General features: G+C 42.5%; 1 protein-coding gene across 1 annotated transcript; it reads right to left on the bottom strand.

Moving 5' to 3' along the window:
- Window positions 1–253: 253 nt before the first annotated feature.
- On the bottom strand, window positions 254–24,031 carry LOC308310757 (fibulin-1-like). The gene is made up of 17 exons (XM_080757164.1): window positions 23,904–24,031; window positions 23,516–23,624; window positions 21,747–21,882; window positions 21,271–21,412; window positions 19,542–19,697; window positions 18,962–19,048; window positions 18,588–18,725; window positions 17,457–17,594; window positions 16,704–16,847; window positions 16,264–16,386; window positions 15,553–15,678; window positions 15,230–15,349; window positions 10,641–10,772; window positions 9,542–9,665; window positions 4,787–4,929; window positions 1,348–1,482; window positions 254–683 (listed from the first exon to the last, which is right to left on the bottom strand). The coding sequence occupies exons 1-17, from the start codon at window positions 23,950–23,952 to the stop codon at window positions 544–546; spliced, it is 2,142 nt and encodes a 713-aa protein (XP_080613290.1). The 5' UTR covers window positions 23,953–24,031; the 3' UTR covers window positions 254–543.
- Window positions 24,032–24,125: the final 94 nt, after the last annotated feature.

Here is a 24,125-nt window from a genome sequence, read left to right as displayed (position 1 = left end):
GGATTATAGACGTACGTATGTACGTACGTACATACATGATACACACATATAGAGACTTTTATAGATACCGTAGAATGCGTAGATGAATACTGGATAATTTTTTTAAGCAATTATTCTAGTACTTTACCTCAAATTAAAATTTGAATGGACAACTTTCACTTGTAGTTGAGTAAGATTTGAGCAGATGGAAAAGCTCACAACGTTTGCGACGCGTGACCATCAGCTATTTTCATTCAGAGTACAGAGCCCTGGACGACCCCAGTCAACTAAGGGGTTAAGTTAAGTGGTTAACACTTGAAGTGTTACATATCCAAAATGCTAATAGTCCTATTGTTAAGATAAAATACTCACCCCACATTTATAATTTGTAATATCTCTAGCACAGTGTGTGCAATGGTTATGCTATTGTCAGGCAAAGATTTAAAGCCGCAATGCATAAGTTTTATGTCCTTAAAACAATGTTATTCTTTCAATAAAGGATTGCAGCTTTAAATTACCCACTATTCCATTTCCATAGTTGAACTCAGACAGAGCACCAGTCTCTCAGAACCAGAACTCTGAGATGAAGATGTGTATGACGACAATGTTACGATGAGACACAAGTCCTGATTTGATGTAATTCATGGAGACCTCCACCACCACGTTGCTGGGACCAATGATGGGTTTCGTCTGACGGACAACACCTGGGAAACGCCACAGATTAGGATTAGCATTGGTGGGAGATTGGAACATGTGTTTGACACGTGTGTGTGTTTGCATGTATGTATTTCACAGAGTATGTATTTACTCGGTTTCACCGCCGAAGGAGCGCCGCCTGAAGGTGAATTGAGCCACGTGAGGCACTGCCGAGCGAGTTTAAGGCAAGCGAGCAGCCGTGGTGAACTCAAAGAAAACCAGCACTCATTTTTCAATCTGACTGGTTTTTCAATCGTACTGTAACATCTTTCTCTCTCCCTCTCCCTCTCTCTCTCTCCCCCCCTTTTTCTTTATATATATATATATATATATTTAGGGGCACTAGCCCCTCCTATATATACAGGTTTAATGTTTGTTTTTAGTTCAATGTTTGTTTTAAAAACGCCATTGACAATGAAGGGAAAGTTTACGTCATCTTGTCCCTAACACAAACATTAAATGCCATTAACAATAAAGATAATTAAATGTTTGTTTTGTCACCATTTGTTTTACATCACCATTACATCACCTAATCATAGTAACATGAGTTAGACTTTAATATATTAGTGCCCCTCACTTTTTAATACATTTAACACACAGTTACAGCAATAAAAACACACATTCCTTCACTAACTTTGTGTTTTTATTTAAATGTTTTAAATGAGCACTTACCCGTAATCATGTCATATTGGATGCGCTTCTCCACATCAAAAGAATGGTCACTGTCACGAGCAGTTATGTCGAAGAACACGTTAGTGGCTCCAGGAAGAGAGTTATTAGGAACCATCGTCCTCAGGAAAACAATATCTGTTAGAAAAAGAGGTTCAATGTTAAGTAATTGACCATTTAAGCATTGTGCTTACACAGTTAGATAAAGCCGTGGACAAGCCGATGGACAATTCTCCATTCATTGTCAATGGGAATTTAATGGGAATTTAAGTTTGTGTTAGACGAAAATCTACACTAATAGCTGAATATAGGGGGTGTAATGATTTTAAGGGCGACCATCTCTAAGGCTTCTAGGGCTCCATTTTCTTTCTAAATACACTGTTTGGGGATTTAGCAGTGGGGAAGGGGTGTTCCCCCACTAAAGTTGGTATTTTGGTTATCCCTAAAACAGCGCCTGTTCTCCCGGTGGTCCCGGACGAAATCGAGAGGAACACAGTGGTGGCAGGTCCACGTTGGGCACAATGTAACCTTTATGAGGTGCCTCCACAGTTGGGTTTGCCAGCTCCACTTTGATCCCACACATCACCGTGGTGCTTCCAACCTTCACCAACGCAGAGCCATCTGCTGTGGAGATGGAGCCTATATATTCAGAGTTGTGGTTCTAAATTCTGACAGTTCCCTTCCATCCGGCCGACAGTTTTCTTTCAGAAAACTTCTGTGGTACTCCAGTGGCTTAGCAGTTTTGTAGCCAGCCGCCATGATGTTTTGATTAACCACGTGGGTTTGGATCAGCACAATGTTAAATCTTAACATAGATTTGCGCATAGATTGAGATTGCTGATGTCATTGTATGGACATCATGACTGACATCATAGCGCATCAGTCTTTTGAGAACTACCTGAGGACCATGCCTCCATATTACTTTAAGTCTCTGAGGAATGCTCTGACGATCATGGGAGCACCCAACAACCTGCTTGCTGACAGCAGGGGATGTGGCCTGAGTTACAGTGTGGTCTCTCACCTCAAGAAACTCACGCAGCAGACCAAGATAGAGTATGACCGTCTGATCGCCTCCATCGACAAGAAGCCGCTCCCTCATCCGGACATTGGATTGCGTCTGCGGGGAGGTAGCAGCACAGCAGAGGCTCCAGCACAACCCATGGATATTAACCCACAGGAGTTCCAGGCTCAACCTAACAAGAGTCTGAAGCCACATTTCTTCAAGAATCCCTATGACATCCCTCGTAGTCAGCTGCTGGACCAGCTCATTCGCATGAGGACAATCCTCCTAAACACAAGTGTCTGTACCCTCAGAGGACAGGACCCAGAACAACTCCACAGCGTGCCAATAGCGGGAAACAATAAGGACTTCTCCGAAGCCGTTCCCCAGCCTTTGCAAGACACATGTCCAGATCCCAAATGTGTGCACACATTTGGAAACCCATTCAAATCGGGCAAGAACGACCAAGAGGAAGAGTTTGTGACCGGCCCTCAGAACAAGGGCAAGAGACGAATGGACAATAACATGCATCCCGGGGGGTCTAAGAAGCGATGCATGTCCCCTCTGCGCCAGGACAGGGCCTACACCCCTCCAGTCACCCCACCCACCAGCCCTCAGCCTACAGCTGGTGTGAAGAGCAATGACAGGTCACTAGAAGAATTCAAGATCAACCACTTCAGTAGTGAGAACCACTACAGCCCAGGCGGGACCTCTGAGTTGGACCCAAGGACAGGAGCGGGGAACCCAGAACACCAGGAGAACCACATAGCAGCTGCACACCCCCAGGACTGCCAGAACAGGTTGGAGGGGGAGGGGGGAACGATGGGCATCTTGCCACAGGGCCGATCCCCTCACTATTCGTCACCCACAGTGAAGAATCAGGTGATCATGGAGAGTTTGGAGATGAACAACGAACTGAGTGCTCTCATCCTCCAGGAGATCAGAAAACCTGGCAGAGACTATAAGAAGATCTTCTATTTCCTGAAGCAGATCGAGGGCAGTATGGAGACCAAACTCGTCTTCCTCCAGAACATCATAAAAGAGGCGGCCAGGTTCAAGAAGACTTTTCTCGTCAAGGAACTAGAAAACTACTTGACAAAATTCAGATCCAGCTCCAACAACATGAACCATTTAGACGTGCTCTGAGATCTGAGTTGGATTGGTTTACACGTATAGATGTAATACTGTTTTCACTGGTTCTGAATCTGTATTATTCCTCATGTCTTGAACAACATGGAGTTTCAAAATATACAAATTTAAAACTGGTATAATTTTGAATGGGCTGCTGTATTCAATAGCATAATGTCCCCTTCTGCGGTGTTTGTAAAAGTGGAAAATTGTGCATTTATATAGCACCTTTTACCTAAAGCACTATACAATTTACATACATTCACCAATTCACACACAAATTCAGAAGCTAGGCTTTAAGTGTCATGTTCAGGGAAGCTGGTTCTTAACGGTGAAGGCACCCGACACTTTAGTAATGTAACATCCAAAACACTAGCATCGCGACACAGCAGCCACATATTTGTCCTCTAGATATAACTTGTACTGGACACACCCCCACGCCACAAGTTAGGACCATGCACTGTGGCTTAAGTTCCGCTGTTACAATAGGGCCCCAAATCTATACCATACTTGTCTTTGTGACAAAGAGAGTGCCAAAAGAGAGTATGTTGAATACACACTGAACTATCACAACATCACAATATCACTTGTCTCCAGGCCAAAACAAAATAATTTCCCCCTCAAGTTAACTACATTAGTTTGAATGACAAAAATGAATACAAAAATGTGTTATGTTATCTTTGTGGGTACAGTTGGAGTAATTGAGACGTAATCTTGACGCAATACGCATGTCATTATAGTTGTAAATCTTCAAAATGGCGAACAACTTTTAAAGAATTGTAGTGTGTCACATTTACAGTTTAGTTAAGGGAGTAGAAATTAAGTAGAGGTGGAGGGGATTTTGTGAATATTTTGGTCTTCCATTTGGTATCTGTAGGCTTAGAGTACTACAGTAGTACTAATGTTTAGTGGAAAAGTAATACATTTCAAACAGTATAAAACATGTAAAAGCTAAAAGTTGAGAAAAGGCAATGAAGTGGAAAGGTGGAAAATGAAGGGCCATGTAAATGAGGTATAAGAAAAGAAAAAAAAAGTAATACATTTCAAACAGTATAAAACATGTAAAAGCTAAAAGTTGAGGAGGGACTAGGAAGGCCTAATTGTAGCGGGCACAAGACTTGTCTCGCTGCCAAGAGTTGCAAGATTAGTCCTTGACACTTGACAGACACACAGGTGCGTGCGTGTGTGTGCGCGTACGTCCGTGTGCGTGTGTGTGTGTGTGCATGTACAAAATCAATGCATTATCCTTATTTTTCCCCTCTCCTTCCCTTTTTTGCCGGTTGTTAGTGTGGTGAAGTATAAAGGAGGTCTTACCCTCTGCGGCAGTGAAGTCTCTGTAGGTGGGCAGAGAGATGACGGTGTGTGTGATGAGACGAACAGGGTCTACAGCACAGCTGATGTCCCTGGGCTGACAGGCCTTTACACATCGTACACTGACCGAACCCACATTTCTCTGTCTGGGAGAGCAGAGGGACAAAAAGGACAGAAGAGGTGACTGACAAAGCTGGTTCAAACAGAGCAGTGCACCATTCAACTGAACAGTCACACAAAGAATTACACAGCATACACATAGACTTGTCACAAGTCTAACCATGACATTCTAAAACATAAATACACGTGCTTCACCATTAATATGAAAGAAATGGCTTTTCACCAACACCACCACACGAAGTTGGAGTTGCATAAGAACTCGACAACCCCTGAATAGCCCGATACACATCTATAGTTTATCAATGGATCGATCGCCAAACCATAAAGGCGTTTTAAAGAGGTTCCACTGAGGTGACGACAGGAGGGGAACAGGTCCTTGTAATTTGTAGGAAGCAGGTGGGTTCAAGTTGGTCTTTAAGCCTCAGGCCAAAAGCCACAGAAATGCTATCCATGGCATGGTGTGTTGCCACAGAGAAGAGAAGAGTACCGGTACAAAGAAAGGGAGGGTACATGGACTTGGTCATTCGAGGTGATCTGATGAGAAGAGTACTAGGCTACTGCAGTGATTCTCAAACCTTAATTTGGCAATTTGATACCTTTTTCTTTTCTTTTTAATCTCTGGAACCCCAATCTACACTGTTAAATCCTCAGTGCATTTTACGTAAACCAAGGACTGAGAGAGAGAGGAGAGAAATGTGAAACAAGACTTGATTTGAACTCTGGTCCTCACGCTCACAAGAAACGCATCCTCACTGTCAGGCTCAGGAGGAAACATGTCATGTTAGACAAAAAAAATAACATTTAGTCACAAGCTCTTGTTAATACTTTTCATTGGTTCAATATTTATCAAACTCTCTGACACATAACCACTTGGTGTCCCTATTTTGGTGATGTGTTGTGATGTAGATCGGCTATTGTCAGTTCCTTTTTGCATGCCACTGTCATATGACAAAGAAAATAAAAATAGAAATAAAGAAAACATTAAATAATAAATATTTGCACTAACTGAGCCACCAGGCAGCTCGGTCATCTGAAATTCCCAACTATGTCACGCGCAAAATCTGGCATTTCACTTGTTTTTGGAATTAAATCCGAGAACTCTTTTTAGGGAATACACCTAATCAACTGTATCAGATATTCATGCGTTTTCAAGTAACACTGCAAACCAGACAACCCACAAGGAGCCTTTCTGCTGTTGGTGCTAGAGTCCAAACTGATGCCAGATATTTGGCTCTGATGCCAATCCCCATCTTGGAGGGACCTAGAGTCCTAGACCTAGACCACCGATTTATCAAATCTTCAATTTTTTTTGAAGATTTCTGAAAAAGTTTGGAAACGTTCGGCCTACAATGACATACATGCCCAAAATAGGAACACCATGTTGAAAGTGGTTGAAATTGGGACACATCGACTTGCATAATTTGCCAATACCCTTCAAAGAAAATGTCTCAAAAAAAGGAAAATAACGGACAATATATCAGGCAGACTGATATACCGTTTGGGCTCCGGTGGTGGCCGGGTGCCCTTCAAAGGGCTGGAAAAGTGCTGTAGGGCTGCTGGTGTTTTGGTATCATTCACTGTATATTAACTGATATCAACCCAAGACCAACACCAAAAGCACCATCCATCCTGAGAGCTGTAGCGCTGGCGCACCACTAATTGAGACCCCGTCCTGGCCCGGGGCCCAGGTTCCCATAAATAAGTGCCATGCTTATTTTTCTTTGCTCTTCGCTAAAGTGGGACATCCTGAATTCCATGGTAAAGTCAGGTCTGGCACATGGAGGGTAAAGGAAATAACTGCATTTGCCAATATTAATGACCACAGAGTATAGGAAAACTGCATTGGCAATACTTAGTGTGCATGATATGAGCGTGCATGAGGGAATTATCTTTGAAAAGCAGACGTTTGTGTATCACATCCATTTTAATTGAAGACACATATAATACTTAAGTACAAAAAGACCAGCTGCTAGTACAGACATGAGGTAGATTGAGCAGGCTTGATCATTATCAATCAATCACTGCCTTTGAACAAGTCTTGTAATCGCTAATACAGGCATGATCTCAAAAACAGCTAAAGATCCCCACCTAGTGGTAAGCAAAAGTCAAAGCAGCACTAGTATGTTATAATATAACATACATATGTTATAATATAACATACTAGTAACAGTTATATCATAAAATAAATTAAATAATAAAAGGAAAAGCTGGAAGACACAAAGAAAAGATAATAGACCTGTTTTGTTATAATAACGCTTATGGCACAAACAACAATGGTGAATCAATGTGGCTGATTCAGGGAACAAAAACTTTCAGTGTCAGGAAAGATTCACCCCTATGGTCTACCTTAACTTATCATGCACAGTCCCTTAGGCTCAGGTCAGTTTTATACTGTCAGTACACTCTGACTCTATAGTGCATAATTATACGATAGTATCTTCAGTGTTAATTTATCCATTTGTAAGATAGTGTAAGTGTACAAATGTACCAAGTGTACTAATGTAACCACAAGGACCCGTACAACATTTGTACACCCCCAGAGGTCAATTACAGCTGCAATCGGTAACTTCTATGTCCTATACCCAGAACATGGGTCCCCCGTGTGAGAGACCAGATTTCTACTGCTCAGCCAAGAGACAGTCGCTGCTTGGCGAGGGGGGAGCTTCAGTTCAAGTACATGACACCAGGGCCAAAATGTATTCTTGAAAAAGTAAGGTAGACCACCTCCAAGCACTGCAGAATGATGTGCTTGCTAGTTATATAGTGTTAACAATAACATACATCAAATTTCATTTCATTCATTCAAATAAGTTCTGGGTTGCCGTATGCAGTCACTATGCAAAATTCACCCATACTAGACATCTATGGGACCCGGCCACGCCAGGCGGAGGGGCTGCTCATGGGTGACAAACACGGCAATTTTGGCCATGTAGAGGTGTGTCTTCCCGTAGCGTACCAGCCTCATCTCCACGGTCAGAAAGAAGTCCCTGGGCCCGGTCGGGGAGCGTCGCAGCGAGATCACTCCACCGTGGGCCTGCCTCTGTGTGCCAAAGTATCCGTCCTCATTCCCGGACACGATGCTCAGCAGCATGTTGTCCCCCGGCACGGAGTTGGAGGGCCCCATGCGGAAGACGTCAGCGGGGACAGGGGCTTCGGAGGGGACGGTGACGGTGTAGAAGGAGATCCTCAGTGGCAGCGAAAGACACGCCGTGGGATCCCGCGTGAACTCACACGTTACGCGATCGCAACGGCTGAAATGGAGAAACGCAGGGGATGGGTACACGGGCGATGAGGGGGCAGAAACCACGGCACATACGGATCAACGAGGGAGGAAGACAAGACTGGAAGCCAATGGATGTGAAGAGTAAGATAGAGAAAGATAGGGAGTTCGAGAGTACAAGGGAGACTGGCGTTTCTTGGTCGCTCTGGTTCCTATAGGTGAGATCTCCATGGGTTATTCGTTTAATAAGAGATCAAAGGGCACACCTAGGTGTGGAGAAAGTGAGATGCATCATAACAATTACATGAGCCCTGTCATAATATTCCACGAAAATAAGCATACGCCAAGACAGTGGCCAGACAGTGACCTTGTGGTAGAGTGTCCGCCCTGAAACTGGGAGGTCGGGGTTCGATCCCCGGCCGGGTCATACCAAAATGGGACCCAATGCCTCCCTGCTTGGCACTCAGCATCAATGGGTAGGATTGGGGGGTCAAATCAACTAATCAATTCCCAAGCGCGGCACGGCTGCAGCTCACCGCTCCAAGAGATGGGTCAAATGTAGGGTTGTCCTGATCGGACCGGGAGATCGGAAATCGGCTCCGATCACATGATTTTCAAAAGATCAGATTTTTAATTGTCTAATGTAAATCTCAAAGAAAGATGAGATTTAGTCAAAACTGTTGTGTTTATGCTAATTGTTTTCCTTCTGGTCCCAAGTGAGAGATCATCAAACAAAGACACTCAGAGACGTGAAAGACACCTATGATGAAAACATGCAACCCCCACTATGCATGATGGCATAGGTGTCTGCAGTACTCTCTCTGAATGAGAGAGAGATACTCTTTAAGAGTTTTAACTTGACTTCAGTTCTATAAGCTGTAGAACTATATTCACTCTAATTAACCAATACATCGTTATTTTGCTATGATTCCATGCTTTCATAGAAAGAAAGAAAATACACAATGACAGTCATTCTAATAAAAGTATAGTCAAATTTTGCCTTTCAATAATTGAAAGTCAACACAACAGACTACACTAGAGTGACATACATTAGGATATTTGCTATTGTGATATGGCAGTGTTATATAAAAATATAAAGATCAGATCGGGAAAGATCGCTATAGGTATGTCTCAAAATGAAATGATTGCAATCGGATCGGGACATCTCTAGTCAAATGCGGAGAACAAATTTCACTGCGGTAACGTGTGACAAATCGTACGACTTTGACTTTAAAAAATAAGCAGAGTGTTGCGACATATTGTCAGCTTGTAGATCGGCTATTTTCGTCGAAGCGATTTGGAGCAGAGGGGAAAAGGAGCAGACCAAGTACAGTGCTGTGATGGACAGCGGTCAACTGAAGTACCGGTATACACGGTTTAAGTAGTTCAGTTAATTGATTAAAATGATCAGCTCTTACCCCTCTGAGGCACGTTTGAAGTTGTGCGGGCAGTCGAAGGACAAACAACGGAATCCTCCCTGGATGTTGAAACAGCTCTCCGTGACAGAGCAGGAGTTGGTTCCTGTGGCACACTCATCAATGTCTGAAAAAAACATAATCATTATGGAATAATTATTACATGGCTTGGTTGAATGCTTGATTCTGATTGGTCAATCGCTGAATTCTCTAGGTCTGTTATGTCCAGCAGATAATGACCGCTCCGCTCTATAATATACCGCTGCCTAATCAAACCCTCTGAGCACCAGCTGCGCCCCACTTGATTTAGCCTACTGCTGTTTCCAACATGACAGCCGTGTAAACACACACACACACACACACACACACACACACACACACACACACAACACACATCTACCAATTCAGCTATGGCCCCCCTGTGGAGGACAGACCATGCTCATCATCCGTAAAGCCCTGCCACTAGCAGGTTATCGAAACAATCAAATTGAGGTGCCTGGTGGGTCAGCCCATAGAAAAAATAGATGCCTCATTGGCCGCTGCAGTTCATTGGAGCGACGTGCCTCCAATGAAGGCAGGAAGTCAAGCGGAAGTGAGTGCCGAAGGCATTTTTTTCCCTTTTCCCCCCCAGTTTTTTTTTCTACGTTTATATGTCTATGGATCAGCCGGTTGCTGACAGACGAGACCACATGCTCCCTTTCCCACATTCCCTTCATGTCTCCCTTCTATTATAATACTCTGCCCTTCGGTTTCTTATCTCCCGCCCCAGACCTTTATATCTACATAAAAAGCTAAACAAAATTAAATAAATATAAATCAACACAAAACAAGACAGAAAAATGTTTGGTGGGATTTTCAGATTCAAATATACTCACAATCTTACTGCATCTGCTCAGACAACTGTTACATGCATTTGACGCCCAATAATAACAAAAGCTGGCATTGTGTGAAAACAGCTTAATCATTAGGGTTATAGTAGAACCCAGAGAACCAAATGGACACATACTGTAAGTGTCCATGTTGTTCCATTTGTACACTCAGTTAAATTGACACACAGGAATAGGATAGTGAAGATGTGTTCAGATAATGGTTATTCCTTCACCTTGACATGAGCGTCCGTTGGTAGACAGTGTGTAACCCGTTGGGGGACAGGTACAGAAGAAACTCCCAGGGGCGTTGACACAGCGGTAGGAACACACATGGCCTCCAGTCGGCAGGGCACACTCATCAATGTCTGACAACAGAGGAGAAGAACACAGAGATAGTGGTTGAAAAAACGCAGATAAAAGGCAGAACGCTATGTCTTTGTAATGTTTTACTGTGCTTGTCTTGCATTGGTTTTGAACCACAACTATGACAGAATTTAAATTTTTAAGCTTCAATGTTAATGGATTGAATGTGCCTCATAAGCGAACTAGTATTCTGGGGGTTTTGCGTTCCAAATCGATTGATTTTGCATTTATTCAGGAGTCTCATCTTTTAAAACAGGATGCCAATCGTTTGGCTAATAAACACTACCGTGTTTTGGCCTTTTCAGCTGCAACTTCCAAAACTAAAGGAGTGGCAATCTTGGTGAGACGCAGAATTAGACTAGATTTTTTGGGTGATTGGTCTGACAATGATGGTAGGATAACTATTGCTAAAATCCGCTTGGAGGGCAAGATGCTTGCTTTAGTGTCTGTTTACGCTCCCAATGCTCTGGACAAAGGATTTTACAAATTACTAACTAAGACTCTATTGGATTTGACGGAATTTAAAATCATAGTTGGTTCTGATTTCAATGCGGTGTGGAACTATGGCTTGGACAGATCCACTGCAGCAGAAAGCAGAGAACAGGCACTAACGTCTGCAGAACTTCGTGCCTGGGCTGGCTCGACCGGCATGGTTGACATATGGCGATTAATTAATCCCACAGTTAGAGATTATTCCTTTCTATCTGGAAGGCATGGTTCGTTTTCTAGGATCGATTACATCTTTGCCCCCAGGGATTTGTTTCACAAAATCAACAAAGTTGAATTGCTTCCAATGTCTCTATCGGATCACAAAGCGGTGTTGTGTGTCGCATCTCTACGGCAGGTGACGGATAGGGCACCTAGGTGGCGGTTTAATACCACACTATTGCGCAGTACACCATTTGTAGAACAATTCCAAGCTGGTTTACGTGAATTCTTAGATATCAATGTGGGCTCAGTTGATGACCCTAGAATTTTATGGGATTCAATTAAGGGTTTTATCAGAAGTAACTCAACACTCTATTCTTCTACTGTGAGGAAGTTAAGGTCAGCCAGGCTGGTTGAACTAGAGGCCCGCTTTGCCACGTTGGATTCTGCTCTCCAGAATAGCTTTGATGAACGCACGGCAACCCAAAGAGAGCTAGTCAAGAAAGAAATTAACTCCATTCTTAAACGTCGTTCTGAGTTTCAAATGAAACGTACACGACAAAATTATTATTTCAATAGTGCAAGGCCTAGTCATCTACTAGCACTACGTCTTAAGTCTAATGAGCATTTTGCAGATATTATAAGTGTCAAGTCAACAACTGGAGCCATGATTACAGAACCTAAAGAGGTCAATGCTGTGTTTCGTGATTTTTATAATGAGCTCTACACCTCTGAGGTCGTGCATAATTTAGGTAAATGTAATGACTTTCTATCTACAATTCAGTTACCAACCCTCAGCGAGGCTGACGCAGAGGCTTTAGACAGACCAATTTCTAGAGCGGAATTAAAGGAAGCAGTCAGTGGGATGCGCAAGGGCAAGTCACCGGGTTTGGATGGGATACCTCCTGAACTATACACTCTGTTTTGGGACGATCTGGGTCCGCACATGCATGATATGTTTCAGTTTGCGATTGAAAAGGGCTCCTTCTCCAGAGACGTTAATGTAGCCATTATATCTTTGTTGTTGAAGAAGAACAAAGACCCCACGGAATGTGGGAGTTACAGGCCGCTCTCACTGTTAAATGCTGACCTAAAAATATTTGCTAAGGTGCTCGCACGTCGTTTACAGGGTTACATGACTAGGTTGGTACATTGTGACCAGACAGGTTTTATAGGCACCAGATTGGCCACTGATAATGTTAGACGATTGTTGCATATTATTGACCGAGCTAGTGACCTCCGATCTCCTGCTGCGGTGCTGTCGCTCGATGCGATGAAGGCCTTTGACCGTTTGGAGCATCCTTATTTGTGGGCGGTGCTAGATAAGATGGGATTTGGTCCCACATTCATCACATTGATTAAAGTATTGTACTCAAATCCAACAGCGATGGTACTAACAGGCAAGATTTGTTCTCAACTGTTCACGATAGGCAGGTCGTCAAGACAAGGTTGCCCCCTTAGTCCTCTCCTTTTTGCCCTCTCGCTCGAACCATTGGCGCAGACAGTACGTCAGTCCACAGCGATCACACCTATCTCGGTTAACAACACACAACATCGTATTTCTTTATATGCGGACGACATCCTGCTGTTTATTGAGAATGCTCCACAGTCAATTACACACATTCTTAAGATTTTTGATCAGTTCAGTGCCATCTCAGGCTACAAAATCAATTGGACAAAGTCAGCCCTTTTGCCGCTAAACGAGGAGATGAGATCTGTTGTTCTGCCTCCCATAATCCCAGTAGTGAACAAATTTAAATATCTTGGCATAGATGTGTTCCCATCTCTTCAAGCTATTGTTAAAAACAATTATAGTGACACTCTGAATAAAATTTGTCTTGATTTAGACAGATGGTCGTCATTGCCCAACTCTCTTCGAGCTCGAGTATCAATCATAAAGATGAATGTCCTCCCTAGGGTTAATTTTGTTAGTTCTATGCTCCCACTGCCACCGCCAGCACAGTATTGGACTAAGATTCATTCTGCTACATCTAAATTTGTGTGGAATAGGAAACGCCCACGTCTCAAACTTTCCTTGTTACAGCGGGCCAGAGCTGATGGCGGTCTCTCGTTGCCTAACTTCAAATTATACTATTGGGCTTTCACTCTTCGCCCCCTTTTAAGATATTTCGACTCAACTATAAAAGTCTGTTGGCGAGAGCTTGAGGAGAGTTTGGTTCATCCTGTTGAATTGAGAGATCTGATCTATTCAAACATAACGAATAATCAATGCAAAGTTCGCTTTGGGCCAATCATTTCTCAGTTAGTAACAGTATGGAGAGCGGCTGAAAAATTGCGCAAGATTGATTTGAAATGGAATTCGTTTTCTCCAGTGTTCAACAATGATGGTTTGCTTTTGGACAATCGTCCTATTCGTTTTCCCAGATGGAGTTCCAAGGGGATTCATACTTTGGGTGATTTATTTGATGTCAATGGTTTACGTTCTTTCCAGAATTTATGTGATATTTTTAACTTGCCCGGTAACTCTTTCTTTTTCTATCTACAATTGAGAACTGCCATGAGGACATACGGGGTTCCATGGCAGACCCCCCTTGCAATGCACCCTTTGCATAGACTTATCTGTGATGTTAGATCAAGAGGTTTTGTTTCCATATTGTATGATTATTTATTAGAATCTAGTTATGAGACCTTGGCTGTCGATACTGTATGGAGGAATGACATACCAAATCTAGATCCAGATTGGAGCTGGGATACAGTGTGGTCTAATGTTGCCCTATCTTCTAGGAATCCTGATCATCAGCAAATTCATCTAAATTTTGTTCATAGGACATACTTAACTCCCCGCAGATTGTGTGCTATGCGGATTTTAAATAACCATAACTGCACTTTCTGCACTCCGAACACCATAGGTACATTCTTTCATATGGTGTGGGAGTGTCCGGATGTCCTTACATTTTGGAATTTGGTTGCTGCTAAACTTTCGATTATTCTACAAATTAACATTACACCCTCCCCATCTCTATTCTTATTAAACGATGTATCCCAATTGCCTTTAAATAATACCCGTATTCGTGTCTTCTTTGCTGGCGTAACGGCCGCAAAGAAGATGGTTGCTTCGCACTGGAAACCACCTCACACATTGACATTTCGCCAATGGGCTTTGACCTTTCTAGATATCATTTATCTAGAGATGTCAACAGCAAGATTGCACGGCGCAAAAGAGGAAAACATTGAGATTTGGTCTGGTATTGCAGATTTGGTTGGGGACATGATTTAGTCATTATTATTTATTTGTTGTATGTTCCCATTGCACAGTGGTAGGAGTCCTGACATTGTCTTTTTGTGGCATCTTTGGTCCCGGGGGGAGGGGTGGGTGGGATTGTTTGTTTTTGTGTTCCTTGCTTTTGCTGTTATGTGTTTTTACATGTGTTTTGTTTTCTTTATTCATTCATGGTGTTAACATCTTATTGTAATTTATTGTCTTAAATAAAATAAAAACATTTGATAACAAAAAAAAAAGGCAGAACGCTGCGTTGAAGAAGGAAAAGGGGCGGCGGTGGCTCAGGGGTAGAGTGGCTGGATGGGAACCGCAAGGTTGCCAGTTCAAACGAGTTAGTGTCGAAGTGTCCTTGAGCAAGACACTGAACCCCTAGTTGCTCCCGATGTGCAGGTTGGTGCATTGCATGGTTTCCGCCGGCATCGGTGTATGAATGTGTGCATGAATGGGTGAATGTAATGCACAATCTATGTAAAGCGCCTTGGATAAAGACGCTATATAAATGCACCATTTACCATTTAAAATCCACACGCTTCTTTGACGTCGCAGGGTGGCTGCACTCCAGAAACATACCTTCACACGTGATTCCGTCATTGTCACTCAGCTGGTAGCCACGACGACAGTAGCACTGGTAGGAGCCGTAGACGTTGGCACACTCCTGGGTGCACGGGCTGTCCTCGCACTCGTTTATGTCTGCACGACGACAAAACAAATGCACATAGCACAATGTCACTACAATGTCTTTGCCTTTGTTTAAACTTTGAATAGCTACAAAGCACTTAAAACCTATTTACTTAGTTGACTGGGGGGGGGGGGGGGGGGGTACTTTCACTACTCGTTGTACAACAAAGTATATAGGGCTGAAGTGATGAAGGCCAGCCCAGGAGTGTGTTTACCGTTACAGTTCCTGCCATCATTTGACAGTTTGAAGCCTGTGGTACAGCTACAATGGTAGGACCCCTCCGTGTTGTCACACTTGTGGGCACAGAGTCGTCCTGGATAATGCCGGCACTCGTTGATATCTGGAGCACATAATATAGCAGTTAACAGCAGTCATTACAGATACTAGATAGAAACATAATACTAATAAAATAAGATAGAAAACAAACAACACAATGACTCATCAGTATCAGTTGTTCAATTATTTGTATACAGTCCCGACGGCCCCAAATGAAAAGAAGGAAAAAGAAAAAGATGAAATCCAGAATTATGGATTATACTAATGAATGAATGAATTCCATTTATTATATTTACCATTTGAGCACATTTCAATGATGCGGTTATGTACTCAAAGGGTAACTATTAAATGCTTATAATTGGGTCCATATTTATAACATAATGCAATGTGTTTAATCAGTGACCCATGAAGTGGTGCAAACAACTGGCAAAATATAAATTAGCAGGCTAATTTAATGGATAATTCACTATCAGAGTTAAATTAACACACATTTTACAGTGTAACATCTGTCCAGGCTAAGACCTAACCTGACTCTGCCAGATGGGGGCAGTTAATGTGAAGCAAGCGTCTCTTTCATCTGGCGGAGTCAGGTTAAAGCGATCCAGCTACAAAAGTAAATATTAATGATAACTTCATAAGTAATGATGACCTTCACAGTGCTTCATGTTGCTGTTGAAGATGAATCCGGCTCTACATTCACAGCGGTACGTCCCTATGAGGTTCACACAGCCATGACCCCCACACGCATCACCTACACGACACTCATCTACGTCTAGAGAGAGACAATGAATGAGGAAGCGATAGAGGGAAGCCAGCGAGAGAAAGACAAGGAGACGGACATCAATTTGATTACTTCATTACTGTATTGTACTGACTCGACAGACAGACAGACAGACAGACTAAATATTAGAATTAAATATTACATTATTTAGTCTATTAATTGTTTGATTTATTTCATCTATTTCTATATAGATTTCTTTCTTCTGGGGTCTGGGGTGACGAGTGTTAGTTGAATCATACATAATAATAATAACAAGATGAAGTAATAAAATGATTAAAGATGCTGTCTTTGTTCATGACAGCAGCTACCTTCACAGCGCGTTCCATCCTGGATCAGCCGATATCCTCGACCACAGGTGACGGTGTTTCTGAGACAGGTGTATGACCCCACCGTGTTGATGCACGTCTGGCCGGCCCGGCACGGACTGGTCTGAGACACACACTCGTTTATGTCTGTCAGCAGTGGTGGGGAAAAAGTATTTTTTTATTTTTGTTTTAGTCATATAGTCTCTTGAATAGTTTTGTAGTTTTAGTCACATTTTTGTCACCTGGAATTTTGTGATTTTCTAGTTTAAGTCGACTAAATATCATAAGATTTCAGTCGACTTTTAGCTTGTAGATCGGATATTTTCAAATGTTAATGTATGTTTTGTAATAATCAAAATCTACAAAGTAACTAGTAACAGTAACTAGTTTTGCATTTACAATTATGTTCTCCAAAGTCCTGAAAACGTTACAGAACTTCCCTGAACAATAGCATGCAACCGAGCATTTCTCGGTGAATAAGAGAATAAGACACACACAGACCCTATCATAGATGACTACCGTAGTCCTCTTGCAGAGCCATAGAAATATTCACAAAATGTGAAAAAAATATATTAGCCTATGGCAACTTACCTAGGAAATTTGGTGCTGATCGTGCAGTGATGTTTAAGATTAGCAGCAGACACAGACAGACATTAACATGGGGCTAAAGCATAATCTCCCACCTGCCTTGGGCCTGGTAGAGATGATATAATACTGGATTTCTTGGGGGTACGTAACGTGTGACACCAAACTCACCGATACAGCTGCCAATTGCATCCTGAATGAAGCCGTCTCCACAACGCTCCTTAGGGTGACAACGGAACGAGCCTGGTGTGTTTTTGCATGCAAAGATCGCTCCGCAGTAATGAGTCCCCAATGCACACTCATCAATGTCTGCTCAGACGCACACGGACAGACACACATACAGACATCAGGAAGAAGAGGAAGACATTAGAAATAATTCACATAGATTGTATTCCGTTGACTTTTTATGCAGTTGTACTTTTCCAATATGTATTTTATGAAAGGTGGAACTAACGCGACACTACACATCTTTACCAGTTAAATGACAATGGGTAACTCTTTCCATGATGCCCATAAAAGACCAAATAAAACACAAAGCCCAAAACACAAGCACAATAAGTAAATGATAGTGAGGTGGAAAATAACCCCCAAAAGCTTATTCTGTTTATGTTTATTGAGAACGACTGTTATCTGTTATGGTGTGTTATAAAGAACACATACAAAATTATAAATCCTCATTCAACAATTTACGGTAAGTAAGTTACTAGGATCCGCCCACTAGGATAGTGATTGGCACTGATTGCTTTCTTGAAATCAAAACAACCCTATTTTATTCTTTCAATATCACTTTCAACTATACAGGTAGACTTGGATCAACTTGTTTTCAGATTTCTGATCCGGTCTAGAGTGAATCAGTGGATACAGATGTAGTCTATGCTCCCGAAAATAATTCCCTCAGAAACCAGGAGCACCATTGTGGTAGAGGGCCTACCCAATAAACCTTTAGATAATTTTAACATTTCTTGGTTAACTTTGTTTGATATTCCATGTTTCAGTCCAATTCGTCACAACTGCCGATACTGGGCAACTCGATTCTGGGGGAACAATAACATTCTCAACTGGATATGGATATAAGTTGGGGAATTCATGACCTAAACCAGGTCACACTAGTCAGTTCGGAACAGAAAAACAGTCTTTCTGCAGTGTGGAAAGCCTAGTGAATGATGCGACATATCTACACAGGTTTCCCGAAAATAGCCGATCATCAAGCTCACAACGCATCGCGATTCGATGCGTTGTGAGCCGGTAGATCTGCTATTTTTGGCGAGCAGTGCAGAACGGACGTCTGGGCAGCGAGACTACCTTGACATTGGTTGTCGTCAGTGAGCTGGTAGCCGGTCCCGCAGCTGATCTTCCTCTGACAGCGGAACGAACCCAGTGTATTGATGCACACCTGACCCATGACACAGATATGACCGCCGCTCAGACACTCATTCAGATCTGAGGAGAGAAACATGGACGGAGGACAATGTAGTGTGACCTACTGTAAGTCAAGGAAAGAGCGTCAATATCCAAGTGGTCACGCATATTGTGGTTATTCGTGCAACTGTAGGAGTTAACTGTGACAAAGGCACTAGAATACACAGGGAATTGGGAACTAGCACAACAACCAAATTGGAACAAAAAGAAGTAGGGGAAAATACAGATTTGTATGATTGATTGAGTTGCGCATTTACCGTCACAGGTCACCCTGTCTGCTTTCAGCCGATAGCCGTGGCGGCAAGCGCACACACCTTTCACACAGAGCTGGGAACAATTGTGTGCTGCAAAGAAACAATCAACACATCACCTTACAACATCATAACATTCTATAATTATGTAACCTTTATTTAACCAGTATAAATGAGAGACGTGAGACGTCTCTTTTGCAAGTATGCACTGAACCAATGCGCAGGAATAGGTTTCAACTTTCATGCATAAAAATAGACAATACAAGACAAAACAAACACACATACTGACTACCTCAACGTGGGATCCAGGGACCACCTGGGGTCATTGAGGATGTTTCACCAAATGGACCCTTATTGGTCTGTAACTCAGAGAGTTACCCTTAAGGGTCCATTTGGTTCCATTTGTACACACTACTGAGGAAAAGGAGAACTGTACTGTCACACAGGCACAGATACTTGACTTGATGAGAGAAAACCTAGCAGGGTGTGTTGTTGCACAAGGCTATAGTTGTCTAAGCCTCTTAGGAGGACACATTAGCAGGAGCCAGGAGGGAGATTAAATAATTATGTTATGAAGGTGTCAAACCTTGACAGAAGTCCTTTTCCTTCTCTGTTATTGTGGTCACATTACTTGAGGTGACATTGCTTGAAGTGGCATCGCTTGAGGTGGCATTGCTTGAATTGGTGTCGCTTGAGGTGGCACCATCACCTGAAGAAGTTATATCTGTAGTTGTCACTGGAGCTGTGAACGAAATACAATTAAATACAGCATTTCTAAAATACAGCTATGATAGCATCCACCAAACAGCATACTGTCCAAACTCCCCACTTAGCTAAAGACAACGTCTCCTGCAGTCCAGGTTCACAGGGAGACACAGGTCATTTGGCAGTCAAATGCAGTTTCCATCTGTTCCTTCTTTAATTAATGTTTTTTATGTGTGCAATACATGTTTTTAGATATTTTAAAGTGCCAGTGATGTCATGGACACTGGTCTCACTTCCTTCCTGGACTACATGTTGTCTCAGTAAGACAGCCCTTTCCCTTTCCACAACTTTGTGTTTCATGCAAAGAAGGTCACCCAGTCTTGTTTTTACCACCTACGTAATATCTCTAAAATAAAACCACTCCTCTCTTCTCAAGACAGAGAAAAAATTATTCATGCTTTTATCTCTTCGCCTCGACTACTCTAATGGACTCTATACTTCCCTCACCACTTCATCTATTCATCAATTACAGTTAATACAGAACACAGCTGCCAGGATTCTTACAAACACTAACCGCAGATCACATATCACACCGGTGCTCGCTGCACTTGATTGGTTACCCATCAAATCCAGAATCAACTTCAAAATTATTTTAACCACATATAAGGCATTACATGGGCTGGCTCCACTCTATATCTCAAATCTTCTGCTTCCAAAACCTAATGTAAGATCACTCCGGTCTTCAGATATGGGCCTTTTGAATATTCCTGCGACTAAACTGGTAACTAAGGGTGACCGGGCATTTGCAGTAGCTGCTCACACACTGTGGAATGCCCTCCCCTTTTCTATAAAGAATGCAGAGTCTGTTGACATTTTTAAGAATTTGCTGAAAACTTATTTATTTGTCTACCTGAACTATTTGTGCAGGTCAATGTTTTGCTTTTCTTCTTGTCGTGTTATTAATCTTGTGTTTTAATCTGATGTACTTACTTACTTACTAAATGCCTAAATTTGTAATTTGTTATTGTTTCACAGTGTCAAACTAAATACATGTGATGGTGCTATGGTTCACAAATGTCTTCTGTGCCAAAAGGTTTAAGCCACAACAAAGCACCAGTTGGTCTTACGTGAGTCACCATTTGGCAAGGTGTGTACTGACTCTGAGCTGACACTGTTGAATATCCTTGCCCCTGAAGACAATACATGCCTTCAGTAGTTCTCACACTTGCTGTACAAGCTTGCAGGGCGGCACGAAGTGTGAGCTGCTGTGATCTATTTTCGATAGCCAACTCTAAAATCTAAAATAACACAGATGCTTTCCCAGTTTTAATGCATGAGTTAAGCCCGATTTAATAGTGAGCGCATAACAACGCACTGCGTTTGTAGAGGTGCTATTTTCACTATTTGTTACAGTTTTATATTCCTGAAATTCTTTTGAATAATATGATGCTAATGTTCTAAATGTCATGTACTATATATAAATACCTGCTTTCACATAGGCTATCTGTAAACAGTATACATCTTCCTGTTGTCTATCTCTTGGCTCTCACTCTACCTTTGTAGGCGTTTAGGCGACACAGCAGGGGGCATCATTTTGGGGTGGGTGTTACCTTGCTTGGCTTCCTCTGTGCTGTTTTTCCCACAGCAGGTTTCAGCCGCGTGTGAACACTGTTTCCCCAGCGACAGACCTAGGTCACAGCTCTGACCCCGGCCCAATGCCATTAGCCCCAGCATGCAACAGTCGCAACACGTCTACAGGACAGACAGACAGACAGACAGAGAGACAAGGAAGGAAGGAAGGAAGGAAACTCAAATTTTGTTATTCAAAATAATAAAAAATCATCTCATTTTCTGATCTTGAAAGTGATGAAAGTAAATATTTAAATGTAGAATGTATGAATGATGTGGCTGGTGTGAGTTAACAATTATACACATGCTGCAATGTTTACTGCACGCTAGACTGCTTCGGTAAGATCATTATGACAGTTGAGTTGCACACTAAAGAGCAGACTGAAACGTTATCGTAAAATGTTCTGAAACTAATGTGTATAAAAGTGCAGTGTTTTCCAGGCTATAGAATCCCCACCTTGGAGATGCGTGTTTCCCAAGGCACTCCTTGAAAGAAGGGCCTCTCGCAGGCCTTCTGTTCTTTGGCCATGTCCATGCCACTGCTGCAGAGACGGTCTATAACCACCGCCGCGCAGCACTGCTCCTGTGCTATCCTGCAACGGTCACGGCAGAAGGTTTAGCACGGAAACCGGTGTTCATTTCATCAACTAAAACTATGACGAAAAATGTCCGTCGACTACCTTTTTTCACTGACTAAACTAAATAAAAACTAAGCTATGGTGACTACAACTAAGACTAAATAAACCGAGCAAATGTCTTCAAAATCCTGACAGTTTTCTGAAAATCCTTATGTTTCTGTATCAGTGGTGCTCAATATTTCATGTCAAGGTAAGGACCCCAAAAACTATATGTAATTGGCCTCCGCCGCCCCATCTGAAAATATGTTGTTCCAGGAACCTCCCCAGAAGCAAAGATTTGAGTTAAAATGTTCACTCTGTAATAATATATTCAAAGATTTGAGGCACATGTCACATGCTGGCTTGTGACATGGAGAGAGATATGTATTTAATTGTATACTATATAATGTCGTTGTCGGACCTTGTATGTTCAAAATTGTAATTGTATTATATTCAATAAATATATTCCATCCAAGAGTTGTCCTGACTGAACTAATGTACTTATTATATGGTCACAATCTCTTATTAATACTTGGTAATTACCGTAGTTGGACACACACACACACACACACACACACACCACACCACACCACACCACACCGACACACACAGAGTATTTCTTTCATTCCCTCACCCAACACCTCATTCCTGTCTCCACACTGCACATGTCTCCCCACCAGCGTCCATATGTTGTCCAGGTGTTACGGTACTCTACTCAGCATCAATCACCACCTCTGTGTTCTTATAGAGTCAGACAGGGGCCCTTTGGTGTTAAAATGCTCCAGGGGGGGCACTTAACTCCTTGTACTTGCTATGTAGTTAGTTAGTTAGTATGTGTAAATCCTCCCCTTTAGCAAGGACAGGTGGTGGGCTCAGGTTGAGACCGAGGGCGAGGACTGAGTGTGGAATGATGAGCGGCCTTCAGCCCCCAAGGGTATTTCCCGCTTTTAAAGATGTCATCACCAACTCACACATGCACGCATGCAAGCAAGCATGCACACACACACACACACACACACACACACACACACACACACACACACACAAAGGTTTAAACCTCTGCAAACCACTGGGCTGTGATTTCTTGTCGTGTACTTACTGCTAAGTACGGAAGTGAACCCTTATATAGCATGCTCGAGATGGGGGACACAGACACGCAGCAAAGGTCGTCAGGATCGGGACTCGAACCCGTGGACACGCTGTCAGGCTGGATTACCAGCCTTGGTGCCTGGACCGCTCAGCCGGCTCAGGCCAAAACTTCAGAATATTTTAACAATGTACATCTTGTATGGGGGTCCCCTGGCACCAAATAATTTCATATAGGGGTCAAACAAGCCCTTATAGGACTGTTTGTGTTATCCCTTTAGCAATCATTGAAAACTATACCTCTGTACAAATTGCACACTGTTAAATGTATTAATAATGTGTGCAATCAATCAATCAATCAATATTAAATTGGGAGTCCTTTACATGAAAATGTTTGAGAACCACAACCACTGGCATATTATATTACATAGCCCAGTCAAATAATTTGACAAGGGGCCTCCCGACACAATAAGGCCCCAGGCCCGTGGGGGAGAAGGTAAGGTGGAACCAGGTGTTTGCTGACCTGCAGATATGCGAAGAGGAGAACAGGGGCATGATTGCACAGTCATGTCCTCCCAAAGCCCGTTCCCTCCCATCCTCACAGCACTCCTTTAATGTTGGCTCCTGGAACTCTGCAAATATGTGAGGATATGGGATATCAATTACCAACAAGGATAATGGTTGGAGCCTAATAACAATAACACACTTACTACTATAATAACACAATGATTGTGTTAATGAGTACAATGAGTAGCCTTTTAGAAATCATCATTTTCTCAAATAAAAATGAATTCGAGTTTCTTCCCCACTAGTTGGAAACACAAAGGTACAATTCTAGGCAATTTGCGCAATGGCTAATGGCTTGTGAAATATAAAATGCATAATTATTTACGAATATCTCACAACGTTACCTTGTCCGCGCACAACAAGTCCAAAAAAACATAATATCCAAAGTTCCATTTAAACTAGTGTTGTGTTGTCTGTCCACTCCACTCCGTCGGCGTTGGATAGTTTTTTTGGACGCTCCGTTGTGTGGGATCCTCTCTGAGCCGCTCCGTCATTAACAGGAGGTGGAGACACACACACTGACTGACTGACTGACTATAGTGACTAGTGACTACACTACAAAGTCA

Source organism: Protomyctophum bolini (genome assembly GCF_963924005.1).
Source record: "Protomyctophum bolini genome assembly, chromosome: 23".
NCBI lineage: Eukaryota > Metazoa > Chordata > Actinopteri > Myctophiformes > Myctophidae > Protomyctophum > Protomyctophum bolini.
The sequence above is the reverse complement of the archived record's forward strand: the minus strand, read 5'-3'. Positions and strand labels throughout refer to the sequence as shown.